Raw genomic sequence first — 23,418 nt, forward strand, 5'->3', positions numbered from 1 at the left:
CCAATTCAGGTCAGTGGTTAGTGGATACACCACCATTCGTACAAAAAGCAACCTACTATTGGACTGAACAAATTAAGTGTTGTAAAGATTTACTACTGATGTTTCACGTTAGATGTCATTGATCTTGATTCTTTTTGTCTCTTTCTACAGTTTGTAACTCTAGTCCTCCTGGGGCCCCATTTATTAATTCCAGAGGAAACAAATCTATGCTATAAAGGGAGGATTATAAATACAATTGCTATTGTCAGTCTCTTGTGAAATCCCAGCCAGGCTAATCCTGACATACAATGCTCACAGTCTTGTTTTTCGTGTTTATTGTCTCCATTTTCCTCCCATAAGTAATCCTGCTCCCGTTTCCTTAATACCGCTCCACTTATAAATTTGTCACACATGAAGACATCTGCAATGCCTTCAAAGGGGACACTCTGCTTGCTGTCGTGGCTCCGGCTGGGACTCAGCTGGAGGTTCCGCTACCTGAAATGGTTGGTCTCTTCTTACAAGATTGTTTGTTTGATTGGGATACATGGACTTTTTTTCTGTACCATGTTATCGTCAATAGTCACTAGACAGACAGGAATTTGTCATTTATTCCAACTACATGTAGCCTTTTCTAAAAGCAGGCTAATGTGATAATACCCTTCTTGTGGCATGTGAGGTCTAACTGGAAATAAACAATAGTGCTAATAAGAGACAGGGTATCAAATGGAGCTGAACTAAACTTGAGTGAGACACTCCAGAGGGACTGTACTTCAGCTTTGATTCATAAACATCCTAGTCTAATTGACTGTTCTCCTCATCTGTGAAGAAATTAAACTTGCAGCCACTTGGGGGAAGCGGAAAACAGTTGTGAAGTACTCACACTCACTCACTCATATCATCACCTTTTCGTTTGTTATGGCGCACATGTTCATTTGGGGTCATGTTACTGCCCACCTGATGAATGTGAATCCAATATTCACTCTTTTAATTGTTTTTGGTCTCTTAACTACTGAGGGAAATATCTGGCTCTTCAGCTGCTAAATGCTCCAGTATGTTCACCAGCTAGTCGCTAATGTTGTCCGTCTGCCGTTTGGTGCTGAGCAGGTAGTGTACAGTGGGGTTTTTAGAGATTTTTTGCACAGCTGCTTGTTGCAGCTAAAGTGTATGCGAAGAGAGTGGTGAAAGGGAACCAACAGTACAATTGTGGTCATAAAAACTAAAAATAAATCTTAATGATGCTATAGGAAAACATGCTACGTTGTGATCATTTTCTGTGGGTTCGTCACTACAAGCAATCCCTTCACATACAAGTAGGCATGTGATCCATTGTAAATAAAATGATTGATTACATCTACTGTAACGACGATAAAAAGTATCTCTACATTGCTGCTCCTTAGGGCCAGAGTGGTCAGAAGTACCAGGTGAACATACGCAGCCACTTGGCTCCCATCCAGGTCATGCTTATCAACAGGGATTCAGACTCCACAATACCTGTGGTCTTCTCTGTGCCGCCCACTGATGACATCTGTCCAATGCCAACTCCACCCAGCACCCCCGCCAGCCTGCAGAGGTTCCCTCTCTCCACGTCCGTGTACTCCAACACTACCTCCTCTTACTGCAGCCAGGACTCTGTGGAATCAGACCACCAGATGGTGCTGCCAGAACATGAAGTGCTGACACCATCATCCACCCCTCCTGATGTGCAGATGGGTAAGCACAGGGACTTTGAGGATTTCAATGCTTATAAAGTTATTCTAGAAAACCACCACGTGCAATTGTCACTGACTTTTAATGGCTTTTCTTAGGTTGCAGTGGGCAAATTTTGACAGACAGATTTTTATATTTTGTGCAGACACACATTTTACACATACAGTAGAAGCTTAATAACAGAAAGGAATACATGAATAAAGCCAGCCACAGGTTCAATAGCTTAAAAAATGTAATAAAATATTGGTCAGAGTAAACCTTTTTAGTTTAGTTAGTGTCTGAATATATAAAAAAACAGGCTTCACATAAAATGAATCCCTTACACATTGAATAAGCAGTGGCCTATACGGAGAAGCTAGCTTTACAATAACCCCAAAGTACTGTCACACTGGCAGTTTAATTTTTCTTTCTTAAATCCTTCCGTCATGATCTGTCTGACATCCTCCACCACATAAGTCCAAAGTCGTTAGATTAAGTCCCTCCCACTTGTTTTGTCAGTTATCACTTTTGTTTTGTGTCCTATCATACAATAGTGTTGGATGTCCACAGAAATGCTGAGGGTAAAATGTTGTGCCTTCAATGATGGTAAACTAAATATTGGCAGAGACACTTTTTCAAATCTCTGATGCATTAAAAGACATTATTGTGTGTAATAACTGAAAGTATTGCATTGCTGAGCTGTGTTGTCAGGAAATCCAATCCTGATGACAAACGGTAAGCAAACGCTGCCATTATGAAACGATTCATGTGAATTTCGGTCTATCCGCTGACTCAGAAATATCGGATGTCAGCTTGTCCTGGCATGCAAGAACATGTCAGTCTTGCATCTATAATACCATGTGATCGTAATATAACTGACACTGTGTCAGTCGTGATGGCTTACCTATCTCAAGCAAGTTTAAAGTTGAAGTTGATTTTCATAGTGCAGTTAAAATAAGCCCCAACCAATAGTTGTCTGGACCATGAGAAAAAAACTCTAAAATCTTATGTCGTAGAAAATGGTCGATAGTGAGACATGGACTAACGCGAGCAAAACCACAGGTGTTGTCATTTGAGTGACTATTTTATTTGCGTTACCAACATATCACAAGATAGTGTTTGGATACAAATATGACAGATAAGGCAGCAAAGGCCAAAACATACTAATGGTGTTTTAAACTTTGTAAACCCAGTGTTTTGAATGCCTAAATTCCTTCCTCTGTAAATCGGAATATACAGCATTTAAGAAAATGTAATGAGGGAGGGTTAAAACCTCTTGTGAATGTTCTGTCTAATTTCTTCTATATAAAATGATCTAGTTTGGCAGCTCACGAACGAGTAAATGTCTATAAACCCTCCACAACAGCTTCAGTGGTAAGAAAGCAACATTTTGAGGTAAAGAATTTAGAAAGGCCATGCGGTTCTCGCATATGGCAGTTGTGTAGAATCATTTATCCAGAATTTGAGGCTTTGCAGTCTGTGATTTGATCTTGGCGTGCTATCTACTTGCATAAACAATGAAAATGAACATGCAGATTTGCTGCACTGTAATAGGGGCTGTGGAAGAAACGTGTACGTGGCACCTTGCATTGCCTTGTTTCCGCAAGCCAGACAGACAGACTGCATTTGCATCGAAACACTTGCATCCACACAGAGCCAGGTAAAAATAACAAGATGGATAGACAGTGGAGAGGGTTATGTTTGGGACTATTTCTTGGCCAGGTGCAATGACTCCCTGGAGTCTTTTTGCTTAGTTAAGCTGCCAGCTGCTGGCTTCATATTTACTGGACAGATATTAGCGTGGTATCAATCTTCTCATCTAACTCTTGGCATGACTCTTGGTTAATTACCGATTCATCTGTATATGAATCTCACATGTAAAATAATATGCACCATATTTATTTTTTGAAGACATTGGCTTTTTTCATTTTCGTCGTAAGTTTATTGATGTAATATTTGCAAAAACATAACCGAGAGGCTGAATAACTTGGATTTGTGATATTCTGCTAAATTACTTTTATTGTAATATATAGTGTAAAGGGAAAACTAATATCTGTTATGGCTAACACGTAATGCTGCACTTATTATGCATTTGTTGCCAGTATATCGTTAGGAACTGTTCATTAAATACTTTTACTTACTTATTTTCCATAGAAACACTCAAGTCCTTTCTGCATAGTGTTGCCCAGCAGCCTTGTGGACTTGACAAGTCCAGAGGGTTCATGTGAACACCGCTGATTGTTGAGGTCGTCTCTTTCACAGTGCCTCACGTCCTCTTCCAATAATTCTACGTCCAGATAACTAAACCTGTAATGTTGCAAGTTTCATTTTCCACAAGGGGCTTTACTGTATAGCTAAGTATTGTTGTTGCACTTCTGATGCTCCCCTCAGAGTGTCACAGTCAGTCAGCAGCAGTGTTGGAGCAGCAGCAGATGGACCTGGCAGGCCCAGAGTTCCAGTCTGTACTGGACGTGAGCAGCCTGCTGAAGCTCAACGCTGCTGGATACCACATGAAGGACGACAGAGAGGGTAAGGCACAAGGATGTGAATACAGCTACACTATTTACTCTGCAATTGCAACCAGCACTGAAGCTCAGGGGCAATTTAAGGTTTGTTTCACATTCGTTTCAGTTATGGTTCTGTAACTACTCTAAGATCTAAGCTTGCTTATTCAGATATTTTATCCCAAACTTCAGGACTTGGACTGGTGAGAGAAAATGACTGCATAATATACTGATGATTTTAATATACTACTTTATCCAACTTTGGTGGTTAGGAAGTATTGTTACATAGTGTTTTATGTAAAGCACTTTGAATTGCTGTGATCTGAAATATGCTATATAAATAAAGCTGCCTTGCCTATAACAGTGAATGTTTACTATACTGTGTTTTTAATTCTCTTGTAGGAGCTGTTGACCCGATTGATGAGCTAATGTCCAGTGATGGTAAGTATCTCAAAACCTTAACTAACTTTCTAAATGAATAATTGTGTCAACAAATATTTGCAATTACAGTATAGTTAAAAGGATAGTCAACAAAAAAAGTCTACAGCATGCTAGCAGCTTTGTGAGATTGTACTTAGGCAAAGCAGTGCTTTGAGCTAAATGCTAACGTCTTTATGGTAGGTGACATGCTCACAATGTTAACATGCTGATGTTAAGCATGTGTAATGTTTACCATGTTCAATTTACACACTTAGTTTAGTGTGTTAGCATGCTAAATAAGCACTAAACAAAGTACTGTTGAGGTTGATGGGAATGTCATTAGTTTTGCAGGTATTTGATCATAAACCAAAATATTGGAATTAGAGCTTTAATCACCAAAGTCAGTTGAACCTCCTCTCAGCACCGTAGATACCTTATTGATGCGCCTCTCTCCTCACGCAGGAATAGGCTATAGCTTCAACTTGGACGACAATGAGGGAGTGTGTGATCTGTTCGATGTGCAGATTCTCAATTACTGATGGCTGACAGCACCTCTACAATCTATTTTTTTTCTAAGGACGCTTCAAAGATGCTTTTTCCCTTTGTTTTGGTTACAATTGCATGGCTGATACTTAAACGTACTATTGTCAACTTGAAAAACAACAACCTTTACACACATTTAGACTTCACCGCTGTGTGCCTACAACTTCAGTTGTGCCCAGTTGCCGCCAGCCAACACAAAACAAAGTGCCTGGATATCTACAACATTCCAGAGAAATGAGTTCCCTTTAGTGGAAGAAAGCCAGGTCAAATCCTTCAGCCTCCTACTGCACTTTTGCATGGATCTGTTTTTTGTATTATTCCACATTCAGTGGAAACCCTGAGACTTGACAACTGCTTTACTTTCTGTTTATGAACAGTTGGGATTGTGAGAGTGTTTGCCTTTAGTTGATATTCACAGTACTGACTTCTTTCTAACATTTGATACAGGGTTGATGATTTAGTTGTATGCAAGTAAGTAACTTTATGTACATGGAAAGCATATTGTGTGAAAACCTATCCACTTCCATAGATATATTTGATAAAATGGCATATTGTATTTAATGAGTGAATGTTTTGGTTATGTTTTGTAACCTTGTTCTCATGTGAAAATGCCATAAAGATTTATTTTCTAAATTATTGTGACACTGCCATTTTAGGCCTCTAATTTTTTTTAAGTGTTTTGTATAATTAGTCTTATATTTGAATAACAGTTTTTATTTAATTTAACCAAATATTATTCTTGGTTGTAGTTTGTTGAAAGTGAAGCTGGTTGACGGCCTAATTGTGATAAGAAGTGAATGAGCCAGATTTCTGATGTAAAATATCAGATGTTAAGGGGCAGTTTTCTTTTGATTACAAGAAGTAATGTTATTTGAGACATTTTATTTGCACATTTTTGAAAGTTTTCAATAAATGGATTTAATCTCAATTTACAAACCACCTCACATTATTTGAACTTTCTTTGTTTGTTTGGGTGTTGTTGAGGTCTTAAACCATACAAAGGCTTTTTTTAATCCCACATTATCTCACAATCTGATCCCCAGGTTGAAATGCTTTTTGGCTGAGGGAAATGTTTTGTTTCATTAGCAGATGGCAAACCTCAGTCAGATGGTTTCCACATGAGAGCACACGGGCCAGAGCATGACCTGCAGCATCACTTGATTTGTACCAGCTGGGATACAGGAAGACAACTAAGAAAAACATTAAAAAAAAGAAGGATCTTTTCTAATCTTATTTCTGAAGAATTTATGAAATCAACTTTCAGTTAACACTCAATGTGTTTACAAGATGACAAACCACAGCATGCATGTGTCTAACGGGAAAAATAACCGAAATGCAAACTATTTCAAGTTACGTTTTGAGTGGATGGCAAGCGCGAGACGCCGAAATGGATGCCAATAAGATTCTGACTGGAAAGTTAACTTTTAAAAAGTTGCCAAATGGTTCCATTGACAAGACCAAAGTGATGTGTGTGTTTTGTCGTCGTGAACAGAGCTATCATCGCAGCACGTCCAGTCTGAAATACCACTTGATGGCCAAGCACACAGCTGATGCGAATTCTCTGCCCCCTCGTCAAAGCCAGGCGACAATGGATGACTTCAGACAGAAGCACATGGATACCACAACTAAGAACAAACTTACTGCAGCCATAGCTAAATGGGTGGCTACTGCATGCAGGCCTGTTAACGTTGTGGACGAGCCACTTTTCCATGTTGATAAGAGCATTAAAATGAGAAACAAATAATGGAACAAAAAGAAATCAAGGGACATTTAGAATAGATAAAAATGTGCGATTAATTGGCAGTTAACTATGAAATTAATGCGATTAATTGTGATTAAATATAGCCTCTCCAAAGAATCATCTAGGCAACAATTGCACGCACATATTGGACCTCCCATTTTTAAGCGAAATCATTGAAAAGGCAATTTTTCAACAGGTTTTTGTTTTCCAGTCAGTATTTCTTGGCCCTGATAACTCTGTACGGCAAATTAAAACCATGCTTGTTTTAGCATTGTGATGGTGTGATTCAGATATTATTGCGGATATCTGCTGTGTTGTCAAATTGGTGATATTTTGTAAATGCTGCATGTGTCGTCAAGTTGGTGAAGATGCTGTGTGATTTGCTTGTGTTGTCTATTTGCAGTACGTTAAGCTCTTACAGCGACTGTAGATGGGACTTCTTTTTGTGTCAATCTATAATTACACATCTCAGCACACAAAGATTAAGTGAAGGCTCCATTCTCGGGCCTTTTCTGTTCAACATCTACATGCTCCCACTGTCTCCGATTATGTAAAGGACCAAAAATAGGTTAACATAGTAACCAGACAGATTTATATAAAAGTGACTACGGTCTACTATAGGGCTATTTAAACAGGTACAGAGTGTGCTAATACTGGACTTTTCACACGTGTAAGACTAAGGGCCCTATTTTAACGATCTGAAACGCAAGTATGAAACGCAAAACGCAAGTAGCTTTGTGGGCGGATCTCGGCCGCTGTTGCTATTTTACCGGCGGGATAAATGACTCTTGCGCCCGACGCAAATCTAAAATGGGTTGGTCTGAAGTAGCTAGGTGTGGTTTGGGCGTAATGTGCAATAAACCAATCAGAGCGTCATCTCACATTCCCTTTAAGAGCAGGGCACTTGTTCCCTGGCGGATTGCTATTATGACGGCGGATTTGCCTGGCGCACGCCAGCGGGAGCTGCCGATGCGAGATGCGGCAAAGAAATAAATGCCCGTCTTGGCCGGGTGGCGATGTTGCTGCGGCCACTCGGGCGCATCTCCTCAAGTCTGGAGAGGATTGCTGCAGCCGTGCAGCGTGGGCCTCCAAACGCACCACCTGCACCTGTTGTGTCCCTTCCTCTTCCCCCCACTCCATCTCCGTCCACCCGCTCCACCAGGAGCACATCACGCATTACTCCCGGACCAGATCCCGCCGTAGTTCAACATCACGTCTCCTTAAGTCCTCTAATATTTCCTCATTTATGTCATCAACACATCCATGATTCATGGAAATGTTGTGTAAAACACAACAAGCCGCAAAGAATGCTGCGACTTTTTGAGGACTGTACTGTAAAATGCCTCCTGACCTATCCAAACACCTGAAGCGTATTTTCAGTAATATTTTCCTTTGTAATTATGTATGGTTTGCAAAAATGGGAACTGCTGTATCCATTTAGATGAGAGAAGTGTATGCGCGTTGTGCACACACTACATTATGGCTAAGCATGCGCCTCTAAAATAGCATCTGAATAACGCGCTACTGACTTTAGACCAGGTTTTTCCTGGTCAGTGGCGGAATTGTTTTCTGAAACTGCAGAATAGCACAAAGTAACGTTTGCGCCGGAACGCCCCTCCTCTTTTCGCTGAACCGCCCCCAGGAGCGCAAATACATTCCCTAATTTACCGATGTGCGTCTGTGGAGGGAAAAGTCCGCTGTGCGTCGGGTGCAAGATAGGGCCCAGAATGTTTAAATGCGCGCAACCCTCCATCTCTATGCCTCTCTAAGTCATCTTGCCGTGTTAAATCAGTCTTAAAGAAAAACATCTGTAATTAAGAAATAAGATTTGCAACTATCAAGAGAATGACAAGAATCCCCTTGTAAAAAAAGGTTATTAGAGGTTGTTTTTCAGTGTGTTGTGCAGACTTGGCTGCAGACATGAACTGTGAAGTACGTGTGCAGTAAATGTGCCTCAGATGTTCTGAGGAATTCAGGAAACTAATCTGTGGCTTTCCAACATGAAAGAGAGTTAAATCCCACTGTGCAAACAAGCTGATGTGTGATATCTTTTAATTTACAGGAACTGCCTTAAGCTAAGAAATAAAATACACAAATAGAAAGTACAGAGTTTTACAATATTAGAGCTCCAAAATCATGCTTCCTTACTTCATATCAGTGGTGCAGGCATGTGTACTACATCTGGTTTATAGGCTCTGCAGATGTGTAACATCAAGTGCATCAGTAAGTATTAAGTACTTAAGTTGATTACATTTGAAACAACCATAATTTCAAACAAGTTGCAGTTATGTTTTGCAAAAGAGCAAAGTGTGTAATGAGTATTAAGTTAGTTCCTTATAAGATCTTATTTACGCTTTGTACTGCATGTGTACTGTACTGGAAGTGTTACTATAACTGTTAAATGTTGTGAAATCCTGAAAGGAATGTCTGTGACCTCAAACATCTGGATAAACAAAAAATTGAAGGTTGTGAGATATTCTGCAAAGAGCATTTTTGACTCTGTAAAATGTTTTTTGCAGAACAAGTTAAAGGAACACGCCGACTTATTGGGACTTTAGCTTATTCACCGTAACCCCCAGAGTTAGACAAGTTGATACATACCCTTCTCATCTCCGTGCGTGCTGTAAAGCTGTCTGACGCCGCCAGCGGCATCAGGCCAGCACAGAACATGCAGGTGAATGGTTCCAGTAATCCTACTGCTCCGAATTGTGACAAAAGTGACAAAATAACGCCAACATGTTCCTATTTAAATGTTGTGATTTGTAGAGTCACAGCGTGTACAAAAAACAACGTAACATGAGACACAGCCGTCTTCTAACCGTAAACAAACCGGGAACTATATTCTCAGACGGAAGAATATAGTACTTGGGCGGAATGATTTGCTTTGCAACAACCTGTCTGAGAATATAGTCCCAATATAGTCCCAAAAAGTCGGCGTGTTCCTTTAAAGTCAAATTCCAAAGAGTTCACTGTAATGCCAACTTTGTAAAAAAAAATAAATACAGTTGAAGTGAAATATTGTTTCCTCTGGACCAGGGTATACAACTATAAAAAACATCGCTCAAAACAAAGCCAAATCCCCTTTTCATTCATCACTCACAACTGAAAAAATATACACTTCTTTTGACTTTGAAAGTAAACAAGAATGCCTAGCTCAAAGACATTTCAACAAACAGGAGCAGAAAAATATGACTAACAACTTCCTCTTTTTGATGTATTGTGGAGGGAATTAAGTGTTAAAACGACGTGCAATTTGTGTACATCGTATTGATTTCCACACATGCTTGTACTGCTGCTGTATCTGCTCTTCTTCTATACTAAATAAGTGATTTTGATTCATGTGTCTTCCACCGTGACACTAGTGTTGACTCATATTGAAAATGTGTTCGTCTCTTGGGATGCACTGTGGGAGTTAAATGACATCTCCATCTCTTCCCCTGCAGGATTTTCCCTTCTCTTTCTTCTCTTCTCGCCAAACTTCTTGGCCACTTTCATCATGTGCTGCCTGAAAGATGACCCCACGAAGGCGTAGAGGATCGGGTTGAGGCAGCAGTGAGTGAGGGCCAAGCTCTCCGTCACCTGAGTCGCCTGATCCAACACTTTACTCGTCCCACAGTGGGTCACTAATGCGTAGACTGAGTCCATCGCCCGGTAGACCTTCAACACGTTATAAGGCAGTTGAGTGACCACAAACACCCCCACTACTATTAGGAGGACACGTAGAGCTTTCCACTTCTTGCCTCTGCTCTCCACAGGGAGGCCCTTTAGTGCTCGGCCCACGCTCCAGTAACACATCACCATAACCAGGAATGGAAGCAGGAATCCCAGCAGCACCTCTGCTATCTCCAGAGCAGCTTTCCCCCCTTGAGCCATTGATGGAGGGTAGATAGGTAGACAGATGCTCCTATTAGATGCCCATCTCACTTCTGAGAGTATTAAATCGGGAAGACCAAGGACGAAAGCTGTCGCCCACACAACTAAACACATCTTCCAGCAGTGTCTCCTGGTGAATATCCTCTGCAAGCGCCGACTTTGGTCTTTACCTTGCGCCCTGGCCAGCGCCAAGTAACGATCCAGGCTGATGCAGGCCAGCAGCAGCATGCAGCAGGTGAAGTTGACCGTGTAGCAGGCAGACACGATCTTACAGATGGCCTCGCCCAGCTCCCAGCCCCTTGTCGCATCAGCAGCCCAGAAAGGCAGCGTGAAGAGCAGGAGCAGGTCAGCCACAGCCAGGTGGGTCAGGAAAGCATCCGTCATGGTCTTGAGGCGTTTGTGGTAGGCGTAGACCCCCACGACTAAGCCGTTCCCTGCCAGTCCCACCACCAGACACATCGTATACATGATGGGGAGGAAAAGGGCTGCGAAGGAACGAACGTCACCCTTTTCACAGAGGACTGGGTAGTCATCGTAGCTGAAGTTGAGGCTGATGTTTTCATGGTAGTAGTAGTCATTCTCCTCTGAGACATCCATGCTGATCAGATAAAACTGTGAGGGAGGGCATTTTGAATTACTTGTCTGTGGCCTTTAAACAGTGGTGGGAAGTACTAATTTTACTCAATTACTATGCTTAACGTCCCAGTTAGACCATCTTTAGCTTCTGTAATGTGACATAATTCTGAGTGAAACAGTATATGGTAGCCTGTGTGCAGGATTTAGTTACAAGAGGGATTTAAATAAAATCCCTGAAATTTGATTGGATTGTGAAAAGAAGCAGGCGTCAATATAGCGTGATACAGAGCTCTACAACTAATGATATATATTGCTCTGCTAGCTACCCACACTTAATGGTTACTTTGAACAGAGCCTTTTTAAAAAATTTTTTATATTGCTTTTTTTATTTTTTTTTAAATAAAAGCGAAAAAAATGCCAAAAACAATGTTTATATAGCTATATATGTTTTTTTGTGTTCTTTAAATAACACCATTTTCCATAAGCCCTAGACCTTCACAGGCTAAATATTACAAGTGCATGGGAGAGTCGGGGTCACGGCAAGTTCAGACATGTCTGTAATAACAGGAGGACAGGAGCAAAAGCTGTGAACGTTTTTACACCGTAGAGATTACTGCTAAAAGATGGGAAAATATTTTTAAGTTTTACAGGAAAAGAAAGGAGTTTTCATATAAAAATACTCAACAAATGGTGTTTTTGACATATTAACCATGTAACAAGAGATGCATAAACAATTAAAACCAGTAAAATATTGCAAAAAGTCATAATAATTTAAGTTAAAATTAAAAAAATTTTTTTAAATTTTCAATTAAAATTAAAAAAAGATTTAAAATTTTTTTTTTTTAGATCATAGGCTAGTTATTGTGCCGTGATAAGATCATTGTTGACATCTGAGCATCGTGTCCTGACCTGAACTTTTCCTCCCTTGTGTACCTTCAACTGAGATAAATAATGGGAGTTCATTCTGCCTGGCAGAGTGATAAGAGCAAAGAGCGGAGGAGGATATGTTTCACCGATTGTATAAACTCTCACATTCCCCCGGAGACCCTCCTGCTGAGATGAAGAGTTTTGTAATGTCTATTTGCAGTGGTGGAAAGTAACTAAGTATTCAAGTACTGTACTTGGGTACAATTTTCTATTTTCTACTTTATACTTCAACTCCACTACATTTCAGAGGCTAATATTGTACTTTTTACACTACATTTATAATTTACATATTCAGATTTCAATATGATCAACAAAATAAATTATGATGTAATAATATAGATTAAGATAAAACTTTATTGATCCCCAGGGAAAATGAACAATCTACCCAGCAGTAGGATATATCCATTAGTTAAAATCAGCTGCACCTTTACCAGCTGCAACTTTAACGTAATGAACACATTAATTTGTCAATAATTATAATTAAATATTATTATTTACATTATTGTGTAAGCGAGCCATTCTGCATAATGAGCACTTGGTACTTTAAGGATCTTCTGATTCTCATACATTTGTACTTTTAATTGAGTAAACATTTGACCACATGACTTTTAGCTGGTGGTTGAAGCGCATCAAACTGTTAAAAAGAAAGATTTAACGTTACAAACAAAAGGTAAACATGTACGCAATGTTTGATAGATACTCACAGGGTTTTATTCACCTATCGGTCCCGTCTATTTGCGCCATTGCAGCTCCAAGCTTTTGTTTCAGACTACACTACGAGCGCTCTGTGCAGACGAGGGTCCGTTTGATTTCACACCCGCGCACCACAAGTGGGTGGGAAGTTACAAAATGGGAGTTCTGTACTCGGCGTGAAGACGCCATTATCTCGGCAAAGAAGAAAATGAGCAATACCAACATCTGCACGGAAAAACGAGCCTACATAGCGTAAGGGCGTAGCTTTGCAGTGGCAGAAAGTAAGTAATTACATATATACTTAAGTACAGTTTTGAGGTACTTTACTTGAGTATTTCCAAGTAAATTCAGTAATTAAAATCAGCTCCACATTAACCAGCTGCAGCATTAAAGTGATGCACAGTGATACTTCTAACAGTAGGCCTAGTCATACACCTTGGCCTACTTTATAATAAAAAACGACATGAAATCTCTCGTTTGGGACTTTGATATACTTTTGTAGCCCTACTTAAAGTAACATTTTAGATGCAGGACTTTGACTTGTAACAGAGTATTTCTACACTATGGTATTGCTACTTTGCTTCTTCCACCATTGGAGAAATGCAATGTAGTATTAGTAAGGGAAAACAGAGTTGTTGCTTTTTTTAAGGCTGTAGTCTTTATCAATAAGGTAGGGCCGCCCATAGCATGGGTGTTGAAACCGAGGGGAAATAAAGTCTGCAAATCACTCCCTGCACCACTGATAGTTAAATTTATTGCTTTGAGCTGCATATTATAACTGAAGGCGACTCAGGTGTGTATGTAAAAACTCTATCCACTCAGATCATCAGGACTGTGGTGGCAGGATATTAAAACATTGTTTACAGAGACTTTAGTTTTAAAATCTACCAGGAAATACAAAATAAATATATTTATTAAATATTTATTTTCCAGCAAAAAAATTAGTTGTATCTTTTTTATGAGCAACAAAATATCAAATATAAAGTACTTTACAGCACGGTATAACCCATTCTGACATTAAAGAGACTTACTACAGTTTCTCAGTAGACTACAGTTTCAATTTAAATCTACTGGAAAAACTTGGCAAGTGTCCTAAAATCTGATTTAATCATAACTAAAAATGACTAATAAATGTGGCCATACTGGATAGGATTTGAAACATGTCTGTAATGTGAATACACCCAATAATAAGTTCAGAAACCAGTCTTACCGTCACTGCTTTGTTTCCCCTGCTAGAGCCGGGAATCAGTCCAGCTGAGTCTTGTAGTTCCGCTCACTGTAAACACACTTCTGAGAAGGATGACTCAGAGAGAGAGAGAGAGGAAAAAGGGTTGGGGGTGTTATAGCCTTTGACTCTTTTCCTGCATTTATTATGCATTTATATCTATTAAATTGTTGTAAACTGGCAGAACATAAGTAATCTCGGAGATTATTCCTTCACAGTGCTATGCGATGCGATGGAATCTCAGAGTTGAACTGGGCAGACACAGCAGTTTTAATCAGGGTCACCCTGGGTCGAGTTAATTAAGTCTACTGCTAATTTACAATACTAATAACATTGCCATCGTTGCTGATTAGTTAACGTATAACGGGCCAGGTGGGTAGCACTACCATGAGTCCATGACGCTAATGTCTGATAACTCCACATTTTCATTGTGATATTTTGTGATTACATTCTGAATCTGCCCCGTTCTCTGTCCGGGTAGGTAGGCCTACAATGTCTTACTCTGATGTAGACGTACTAGCCTACACTGTAAGTCAGTAGTAAGTAGAGTAAGTGGTCTGGGGTCCTTCTGTAAGTAATTTTGGGGTACAATTTGGTTTTGCAGAATTCTACAAGCAGCAATCCCACAGGCCAAACAATCGCCCGTTCCAAACAGGCACATTTTCAACGGGCTCTGTACTAGTTATACATAAAAGTAAAGAAATGAAAAAGATATATATTTTTTAAAAGGTTAAAGTTTAATCTGCACTTTTGCAAACTTTGATGACATAGAATATGTTTAGTTAGGCAGTGAAAAAGAACACAGGTGCAGACTTTTATCTTGCACCCTAAATAAGCAATATTATATTCATCACTCTATATCCTATTTCTAAAAAAGCATGGCCCTGTGTTGTCTACTGTATTTGATTTTACACCCATAGTATGAATAATGTTACGGCAGCTAACACCAAAGGGAATGTGCAAGCTAGATACCTTTCGGTTTTAATCCATCAAGATTTGGTTTCTTTTTTACATACATTCTTCCTTCTTCTGGTCTGTGTTTCCTCAGTGGTCGAGCTGCACCGCCCAGTAACAGAAAACTAAAACTGGATTCTTCTTTTCAGTATGAAATTCTTTTGGTTCCTAGTTGACCACGAAAATATTCATGTTTTGGAAAATCACATACTTATGTTGTCATTGGGTACACCACTTTGACGTAGTTTGTATTCTTCTTCCACATGTCTAAGTGATCATAATCACTTGTTTGAATTCAGACTGTTGATAAAATGATTATTTTGTTGATTTATCAGTGTAAAGAACCTAAATGTGATTAACAAAGCTTCTGTTCTGTTGGATGGTTTACACGCTGTTCTTACACATAACAGGCAGCACGAAAGAAAGCTCAAAGTTTTTGAAAATAATTTAGGGTTTTACTAGTCTATATCCTCGACATTCCACTTCCGGGATTGCTCCGTTGCCTCATTTAGGCCGGATGTCCGTTGCCTTGGGCTTCCTTTGTGTTGGCATTTTAAACTCCAGTTGATTTATGAGGACTATGGTTAACCATTTCTCAGCTCTCTGCAGGGTAAATCCAGACAGCTAGCTAGACTATCTGTCCAATCTGAGTTTTCAGTTGCAAGACTAAAACAACTTTTGAACATACACATGTTCCACCAAAACTAGTTCCTTCCCGAGGCTATTTTGCATCAATTAAAAATACAAACTGCTTGCTTTTCATTTCAGTGGCTTTCTTTGTATTTAATGTGTAAAAAAACAGCTGTGGAGCGCGGTGCACAGAAAGTGACAAGTCTACAAAGTAGAACTGTATGAATTCTTGGTTGAACAATATTGAACAAATCATTTTGTTATTCATTTTACAAATGTATAGTATGTAGCCAGTGAGACACAGAGAGCAGTACTCTACTCTGCTCTACTACTAGTACATTCATGTGGATTTTTTATTTTATTTCGTATTTTTTCTTTTATTGTCCATGCTATTCATGTGGATTCATCATCCTGTTTGTGATGTATATGAATGTTGTGTGTGACATCTGTAAGCTACTGGTACCTTGAATTTCCCCTTGAGGATTAATAAAGTATCTATCTGTCTATCTACCTCATCTGTTTTGATTTCAGATTAGCATATACAGAAATACATTATTTAATGTATCAGACGACCACTACACACTAATAAAAGAGAAACTTTCACAGCTGTAATCAAATTAGTAACAGACTATGGTAATACTGGGCAGCTCCCAGTTTACTAACATGTTTAGCATTTAAATGATGAAAATGAAAATTGCTCTTATTAACCTAAAAAGCTTCTTCTGAGGTTTGATGTTTATCAGAAAGTTATAGCTAACTTCACGTAGAATATCAATAATCAAAGCCCTAAAAGATGTATTCTTAATTCAAACACTTTATTTTGTTTGCAACCAAGTACACAGAGCGAACCTTATAAGCAACAGCACTTGGAGTGAAAGATGACCTCATTATTTATTCTAGTAAACGTAGGCATTTGTAAGCAATTTATCAGAGCCTCCGTAAAGACAAAACTATTACATTTACAGAACTGATTTTAAATGATTTTAACAAAAATATGTGATTCTTCTTCAAATTTAGCCTCCGATATGATTTACCAACACATTCTCACACCCAACTCGTAAAATAAGGATGTTCGGTCAGGAGCCTTTCTCGTTCTTATTTGACGTTAAAAGTCTCCTTTAGCGTCTCATGTAAACGTGCTTGGTCGCCACTATTGCCGTCCCTTTTTCGTCCCTTTTGGTCGGGACGGGTGAAGCGCGACAATAACGGAATCGCGGAGGTTGGGTTTAGGAGAAAAACAACGGGGAAAGGACGCCTCAAAAGCCGGGAAACACACGCCGGAGACGGGGAAACAAAACGCCACACGCGGATGGCCACGGGTGAAGCGCGACAATAACGGAATCGTGGAGGTTGGGTTTAGGAGAAAAACGACGGGGAAAGGACGCCTCAAAAGCTGGGAAACACAACGTGGGTGTAGCGCGGCAATAACGGAATCGCGGAGGTTGGGTTTAGGAGAAAAACAATGGGGAAAGGACGCCTCAAAAGCCGGGAAACACACGCCGGAGATGGGGAAACAAAACGCCACACGCGGGGCACGAACCCGAGTCTCCTGAGTGAAAGTCCGGTGTTTTACCCATCCGCCACCCCAACCACCTTCCTTACGCAGCAATTTCCCCTTACATACCACTCGCTAAATCTCATCCAACTGCGGCTCTCCCCAGTACGTTACACAAATACGACGAAGGGTGCCTTTTTCGTCGCATCAGACGCTGAAGGACACTGACCAAACGTACTTATTTTACGAGTTCGGAATGAGAACGGGTTGGATTTACGGTAATAATGGCTGAATTAACACACAATCAGCAATTCAAAAGATGGTTAAACCTTTTATTTGATCCCTTGTTTAATTAGTTTTTTCCAGTTTTTATATGTGTAAAATTGCTGAGGAGCACATACAGTTGAACAATACTAACAATTAGACGATGTGGGCAGAACAAGTTCAAGTTCATGTTCAATACTTTATTGCCATGTCAACACAGTTGATTAGAATTTATCTTGGTGCTAATCAGGTAAAAAAAAAAGGCAATACATACACAGGAACATACAGTACATAAAAGACAATCACATAGACAATCATTCTGCACCCAGAGTAAAAAATAACAAAAAATAACTGTAGGGAATTAACTGTAACAAAAATAGTAGCTAGTAGCAAAAAACATGTTTTTTATATGATACAGTAACATTGATTAATGTTATATTTTATGGCTTGCTGGCACTTTTTCATCACAGGAGTAAGGAGAAGTATTGACCTTTAACTACTACTGTTGGGAGCCTTATCATATTGGCATGGGATACAAAGACTTTCCATTCACAATGCAAAGTTCATGCAATGATTGATGATTGTCACCACATGGCAAAGCAAAAGAGAAAAGCTATCTTGAAGAGAAGATGCAGGTTTTCACGTCTGTCTTCAGGACTTTAGTCTGGCTTGTTCGGTTTCAACCCTGACATAAAAAAGGAGAAAAGTCACTGAGATGTAAAAAAAAAAAAAAAAACATCTCAATATGTGTCTAATGGAGCAATTACACAATTATGTTCAAGTCAATCAATCAATTAATCTAGCGGTTGATTAAATTAAAAATATGAAGCACATTTACCTTGTTTTGTCCAAAGCCAACAATTGAGAGTTTGGTGTATTTGGAATCTGTAAACAGAGAATAAAATAGATTCTCAAACAGCTCAAAGATAATAAAACAACAGTATAACAGCTTGGCTTACTCTGTTTTCTGTCTGCAGGTGTTGTGCCTGAAGGCAGCACCAACAACAGCATAGGACACCCCTAATATTACAGACTAAACCTACTTATTTGTTTGTATTATTCTTTTCCACTAATTTGTACTAAATACCCTTTTGTCTTCGCCATTGAGGTCAATCTGTGACAGAACAAACACATAAAATGATGAACTGATATCAGCGCTGCAATCATCACAAAACAAACTCACTGACTGGTATCAGCCTCTTCAGTGATGAGTATCTACTGTTTTTTAAAAGGTACATTCTGGGGGATATTTACTTTTATATTGTAAATTAAAAAGAAAAACTATAAAATCAAGGAAATTTTGTTTTACCTTTCCGAAGACTGAACATCCACCCGGCCTGAACCGGCAGTTGAGTGCTCGTCGTTTACTTCTTTGTCTTCTCCTTTCTCTGTCATGCACACTTACTCCCGCCAGCTATAACAAAATCAGGAGAAATTAGACATTGCTTTTTTTGTCTACAGCTCTAATGTGTACTCAATGTCACTGGTATTACATACATGCTGTGACTCCAAAATGCCAATACAAACCGAAAAAATCCTTGTGTTTCACAGCTTGCTTGCAGCAATATGTTTGACATTTAGACTGAAACAGTCCTGTGAGAAAACCCAATTTGAATCAAAGATTTTACAGCTCATGCATGGATCTTTTTACCAGATCAGGAGACTCTTGTTGCTGTTGTTGTTGATCTTCTGTCACCAGAGCGGCTGCATCAGTAGAAGTAAAGGATGTGATGAGCAGGAAAACCTGCACACACAACAGGACCAGCAGAACACTTTTGTACATGGCTGATGAACTAAAGAGTTTGAAACACACAGGTCTTTATATACTCACTGCTGACTAATCATTTCCATGTGAACAACGTGGGAGGCAGTTAAAAGGGTGTCTGCACATGTAGCATTCATGCCCTGAATCCTTTTCAAGGAAGGTAACACTTGGGAAGTTTGCGACATCAACCCACAACCTAACCTGCCCTACCCAATTGGAACAAAAGTTTTGTCTTTTGATGCTCAGCGTGAACAACAGGTTTGATATTTGACATAAATCGTCCTATGAGGAAATACTGTTAAAATGCAAGATAACCCATTCACACGCACATCCACCTGTACTGAAATGGTTTGTTTAACTACAAGTCCAATTTAACCTTGACTTTGTTTATATGACTGATATCTCTGCTTCTTTCAATCATTGCATTTATCCATGAAATTGTTATTTTGTATTTTTCCCCTGCAGTCTTGGACATTTTCCTGAAATATCTTGTTCTTTAGCTGCCAAATGCTCCACTATGTTCAACTCGGGTCTGTCTGCTATTTGCAGACCAGAAACATGACTTCAAATGAATGCTACCCACCTCTCTCCTGATTGATCACTGTTTGTCTGTAGTTCATATTGTCTTGTTGTTTTTTTTCACAGTTTTGCCCATTGTCACATGGAAATTGGTTCTTTTTTTCACCTGATGAACCTCTTCAATATCTAATTTACTGTGATAAGGGAAGATTTGAACATAAGGGAAATATATATTTACTTATAAGTTAGTACCATGTTCACTCTTTGCATCCGAAAAAGGGAAATACTTTTGAAACGTCCTTAGGAAATAAAACACTAGCAGCATGGTATGGAAAAATCTGATTTTGAGATAGTGGACCAAATGTGTATTTAGCAGCGAGCAAAGAAACTGAAGGGTATTTATTATTATTTAGTAATAAAATAATGCAATGTTGTCCACTAGTGATGTGCCCTTGAGCAAAGAAGCAACCCTAGTTGCTCTAGTGCTTCTTTGTGACTGCCAGTGCCACTAACATACGGCGCTCAGTACAGGGCACCTCTCAGTGTAAATGAGGGGAATCGTGTCTCTGTTTATAGAAAAGCTTCTTCTGTGTTGTGATGTTTGTCAGAGAGACATTCTTACGTAAAAGCAGTGTGAAGTGTGAAGCTGAAAAGATGATAAACTCCATGTGGACTTTTACACCAACCACATTACTTTGCAACAAAGCACACAAAGTAAACTACTTCTGTAAAAAAAAAATCAAGGCCAACTGGCTCCATCTTGCGGTCACATTATGCAGTTGCCTCTTTAAAAAGTAGTATTAGTTTAGTATCACTAAAGACTAAATACCTAAATAGTTTTTGTTTTAACTACTACATTTATTTAAATGATATCAAACCGTTTAATCAAGTATTTGTCATTGAAAACAGCTAAACTCGATATAATATGCAACATGTTTGTTTTTGTTTTGCAACTGCACATTTTCTTTGTTAGATGAGAACATTTAAACCACTCTCTCTTTTCTACAGTAAATCTAAGGCTACAGCCAGCAAAAGGTTACAAGATATAACATTTAATTTAGTGAGCTTTAGGAGTGCTGGTAGGTGAGACAGGCTAGATACTGCAAGTTTATGTGAATAAGCGTATTTATATAACTAACTAATTTCTTTAATCTGACGATCCCAAAATGTCATAAAATGCTTCTTTAATTGATAACTGATTTATAAACTTGTTAAGGATAGAGCAGAGGCAAATATTTCTCGTTTTAAGAGATTAATACAGTGTCAAACAAACCCTGTACCATGAACATAATAAATTCGTGGACATTCACAAGCACTACAATACAAATTTATTTCTCCCGTAACCACTTTTTGTCTTCGAAAATTACATTGAAAATAGGTGACATCATTTGTGCAGATGATATCTGGAGTTGGGTTGATTGGAGTGGAACGCTCAGGTCTCCCAGTTTGTATTCAAGTGGAAACATGGCGCCAGCATATTGTACCAGTATACCACCAAAACACTACTGGACCTAGAGAGAGAGAGAGAGAGAGAGAGAGAGAGAGAGAGAGAGAGATAATGTAAGGAAGAACTGTTAACTGATTATACTGTAATTAAAATTAGAACCCCACCACCACCGCCCGCAGCTTATGTGATGTCACTGTCTCATGTTTAGGTATGTTTTTCATGATGCTTTTTGGGAGATTTATTGGAATTGCAAGACAAAAGGAAAATACACTCAAAATCAAACAAGTTAAGTTTTACCGGGAAGCCACATCCTCCATGGTACCAGCCACATTGCTTTTTCCGCTTCTTTGATCCTGGTTTTTTTTCCTCTCTTGCCACCTACAGTGTAGTATAACAAAATTAGCATAATAATGACAAAATGCATTATTATACACAGAAAACCACCTTCTACTTTTCCACTATACATTTTTTATTTGGAATCTTTGTGGATAGAAATTACTGCAAATCCAAACAGATTTTTTAAAATTTTTGTTTGAATCTTTCTTTCTCAGCAACATGTTTGACATTTACACCTAAACAACGTGGGACTACGAATGGAAATTAGCCCTTGGCTACAATCCGGCATGTTTACATGCATGTATTACATGTTTGTTCATTAACATGCACTGTCCCAACCAAATAAATAAATGAAAAAAAAAAAAACATATCCAACAAGAAAACACAATGTGAATCCATCAACATTTGGGAAAGCTCCATGCAGTTAGTGAACAGCAGTACATTTCTTACCAAATCAATAGACTGTTGTTGATGATCATCTCTCACAAGAGCGGCTGCATCAGTAGAAGTGAACGATGCGATGAGCAGGAAAGCCTGCAGACACCACAGGACCAGCAGCACACTTCTGTCCATGACTGGTGAACTGAAGCCCGCTCAAACCCTTTATATGCTCGCTGGAACCAATGTGGACAAAGAGGAAGTTATAACAGGATGTCGGCCATGCTGCATTACGCTAATGTCAGCAAGATGCAAGTCACTCTTAAATGTGCAGTAAGTGATGCTGTGCAACGATTGTTGATATTTGAACTCAACTGCCAAACAAACACAACCCCACCTTCAGAATCACAGTTAGATGACTACAGATGACTTGACTTAGATGACTTGTTTTGTGGCTCATGCACTCCTTTCTGTTTATTTTCCATTTACAGAGCCAGGGGCCCGTTTCAGGAAGGTGGTTAAACAAACTCTGAATCTAACCCTGAACTCTGAGTTGATTTACCCTGAGATGGGAAATTCAGAGTTTTCGGTTCCAGAACAGCTGATTCGAGTTGGTTCAATTAACTCAGAGTAGGTTCACTCAGAGCACAGCACATGCACAGCACATGCACCACCATTATAAAAAGCATGAATGGAGCCATGATACTACCATGGCAACAACCACAAAAAAATCGGTCAGCCCCTCTGGAACTGGAAATACTTATGCGCACATACAGCGAGTTTGAACATACACTCACCTAAAGGATTATTAGAAACACCTGTAAGATTTCTCGTTAATGCAATTATCTAATCAACCAATCACACGACTGCTGCTTCAATGCATTTAGGGGTGTCGTCCAGGTCTAGACAATCCCCTGAACTCCAAACTGAATGTCAGAATGGGACCACTCATCTCCACTAAAAATAGGAAAATGAGGCTACAATTTGCACAAGCTCACCAAAATTGGACAGTTGAAGACAGTAAAAGTGTTGCCTTTTCTCAGGAGTCTCGATTTCTGTTGAGACATTCAGATGGAAGAGTCAGAATTTGGCGTAAACAGAAAGAGAACATGGATCCGTCATGCCTTGTTACCACTGTGCAGACTGGTGGTGGTGGTGTAATTGTGTGGGGAATGTTTTCTTGGCACACTTTAGGCCCCTTAGTACCAATTGGGCATCGTTTAAATGCCATACCCCAACTGAGCATTGTTCTGACCATGTCCATCCTTTTATGACCACCATGTACCCTCTGATGGCTACTTCCAGCAAGATAATGCACCATGTCACAAAGCTTGAATCATTTCAAATTGGTTTCTTGAACATGACAATGAGTTCACTGTACTAAAATGGCCCCCACAGTCACCAGATCTCAACCCAACAGAACATCTTTGGGATGTGGTGGAACGGCAGATTCGTGCCCTGGA

The 23,418-nt window shown here is 39.3% G+C and overlaps 2 protein-coding genes and 1 long non-coding RNA gene across 4 annotated transcripts in view; 1 reads left to right on the forward strand and 2 right to left on the reverse strand.

The window, feature by feature from the left end:
• Nucleotides 1-6,076, forward strand: part of e2f5 (E2F transcription factor 5) — an 11,944-nt gene extending 5,868 nt beyond the window's left edge. Inside the window, exons 4-8 of the mRNA XM_039816324.1 lie at nucleotides 374-482; nucleotides 1,377-1,689; nucleotides 4,057-4,194; nucleotides 4,572-4,610; nucleotides 5,052-6,076. Coding sequence (XP_039672258.1) covers nucleotides 374-482; nucleotides 1,377-1,689; nucleotides 4,057-4,194; nucleotides 4,572-4,610; nucleotides 5,052-5,128 — 676 coding nt within the window. The 3' untranslated portion in view covers nucleotides 5,129-6,076. The remainder of the gene's footprint in view (nucleotides 1-373; nucleotides 483-1,376; nucleotides 1,690-4,056; nucleotides 4,195-4,571; nucleotides 4,611-5,051) is intronic.
• Nucleotides 6,077-9,708: 3,632 nt separating this feature from the next.
• ackr4a (atypical chemokine receptor 4a) lies at nucleotides 9,709-14,211 on the reverse strand. 2 transcript variants are annotated; one of them, XM_039816323.1, is made up of 2 exons: nucleotides 14,153-14,211; nucleotides 9,709-11,358 (listed from the first exon to the last, which is right to left on the reverse strand). In XM_039816323.1, exon 2 carries the CDS (start codon nucleotides 11,341-11,343, stop codon nucleotides 10,243-10,245), a length of 1,101 nt encoding a protein of 366 aa, XP_039672257.1. In that variant the 5' UTR covers nucleotides 11,344-11,358; nucleotides 14,153-14,211; the 3' UTR covers nucleotides 9,709-10,242. The 2 variants fall into 2 exon arrangements, with proteins under 2 accessions (XP_039672257.1, XP_039672256.1); XM_039816322.1 differs by lacking the exon at nucleotides 14,153-14,211 and adding an exon at nucleotides 12,954-13,120.
• A 6,888-nt stretch (nucleotides 14,212-21,099) lies between these two features.
• Nucleotides 21,100-22,643, reverse strand: LOC120568670. Its single transcript, XR_005640745.1, has 4 exons — nucleotides 22,353-22,643; nucleotides 22,028-22,191; nucleotides 21,539-21,619; nucleotides 21,100-21,305 (listed from the first exon to the last, which is right to left on the reverse strand). It is a non-coding gene; the product is annotated as an uncharacterized LOC120568670 (long non-coding RNA).
• Nucleotides 22,644-23,418: the final 775 nt, after the last annotated feature.

Source organism: Perca fluviatilis, chromosome 11 (assembly GCF_010015445.1).
Source record: "Perca fluviatilis chromosome 11, GENO_Pfluv_1.0, whole genome shotgun sequence".
Classification (NCBI taxonomy): Eukaryota; Metazoa; Chordata; class Actinopteri; order Perciformes; family Percidae; genus Perca; species Perca fluviatilis.

Excerpts from the sequence above, each read along its gene's own strand:
- ackr4a (XM_039816323.1), bottom strand. The coding sequence starts at position 11,343 with ATGGATGTCTCAGAGGAGAATGACTACTACTACCATGAAAACATCAGC.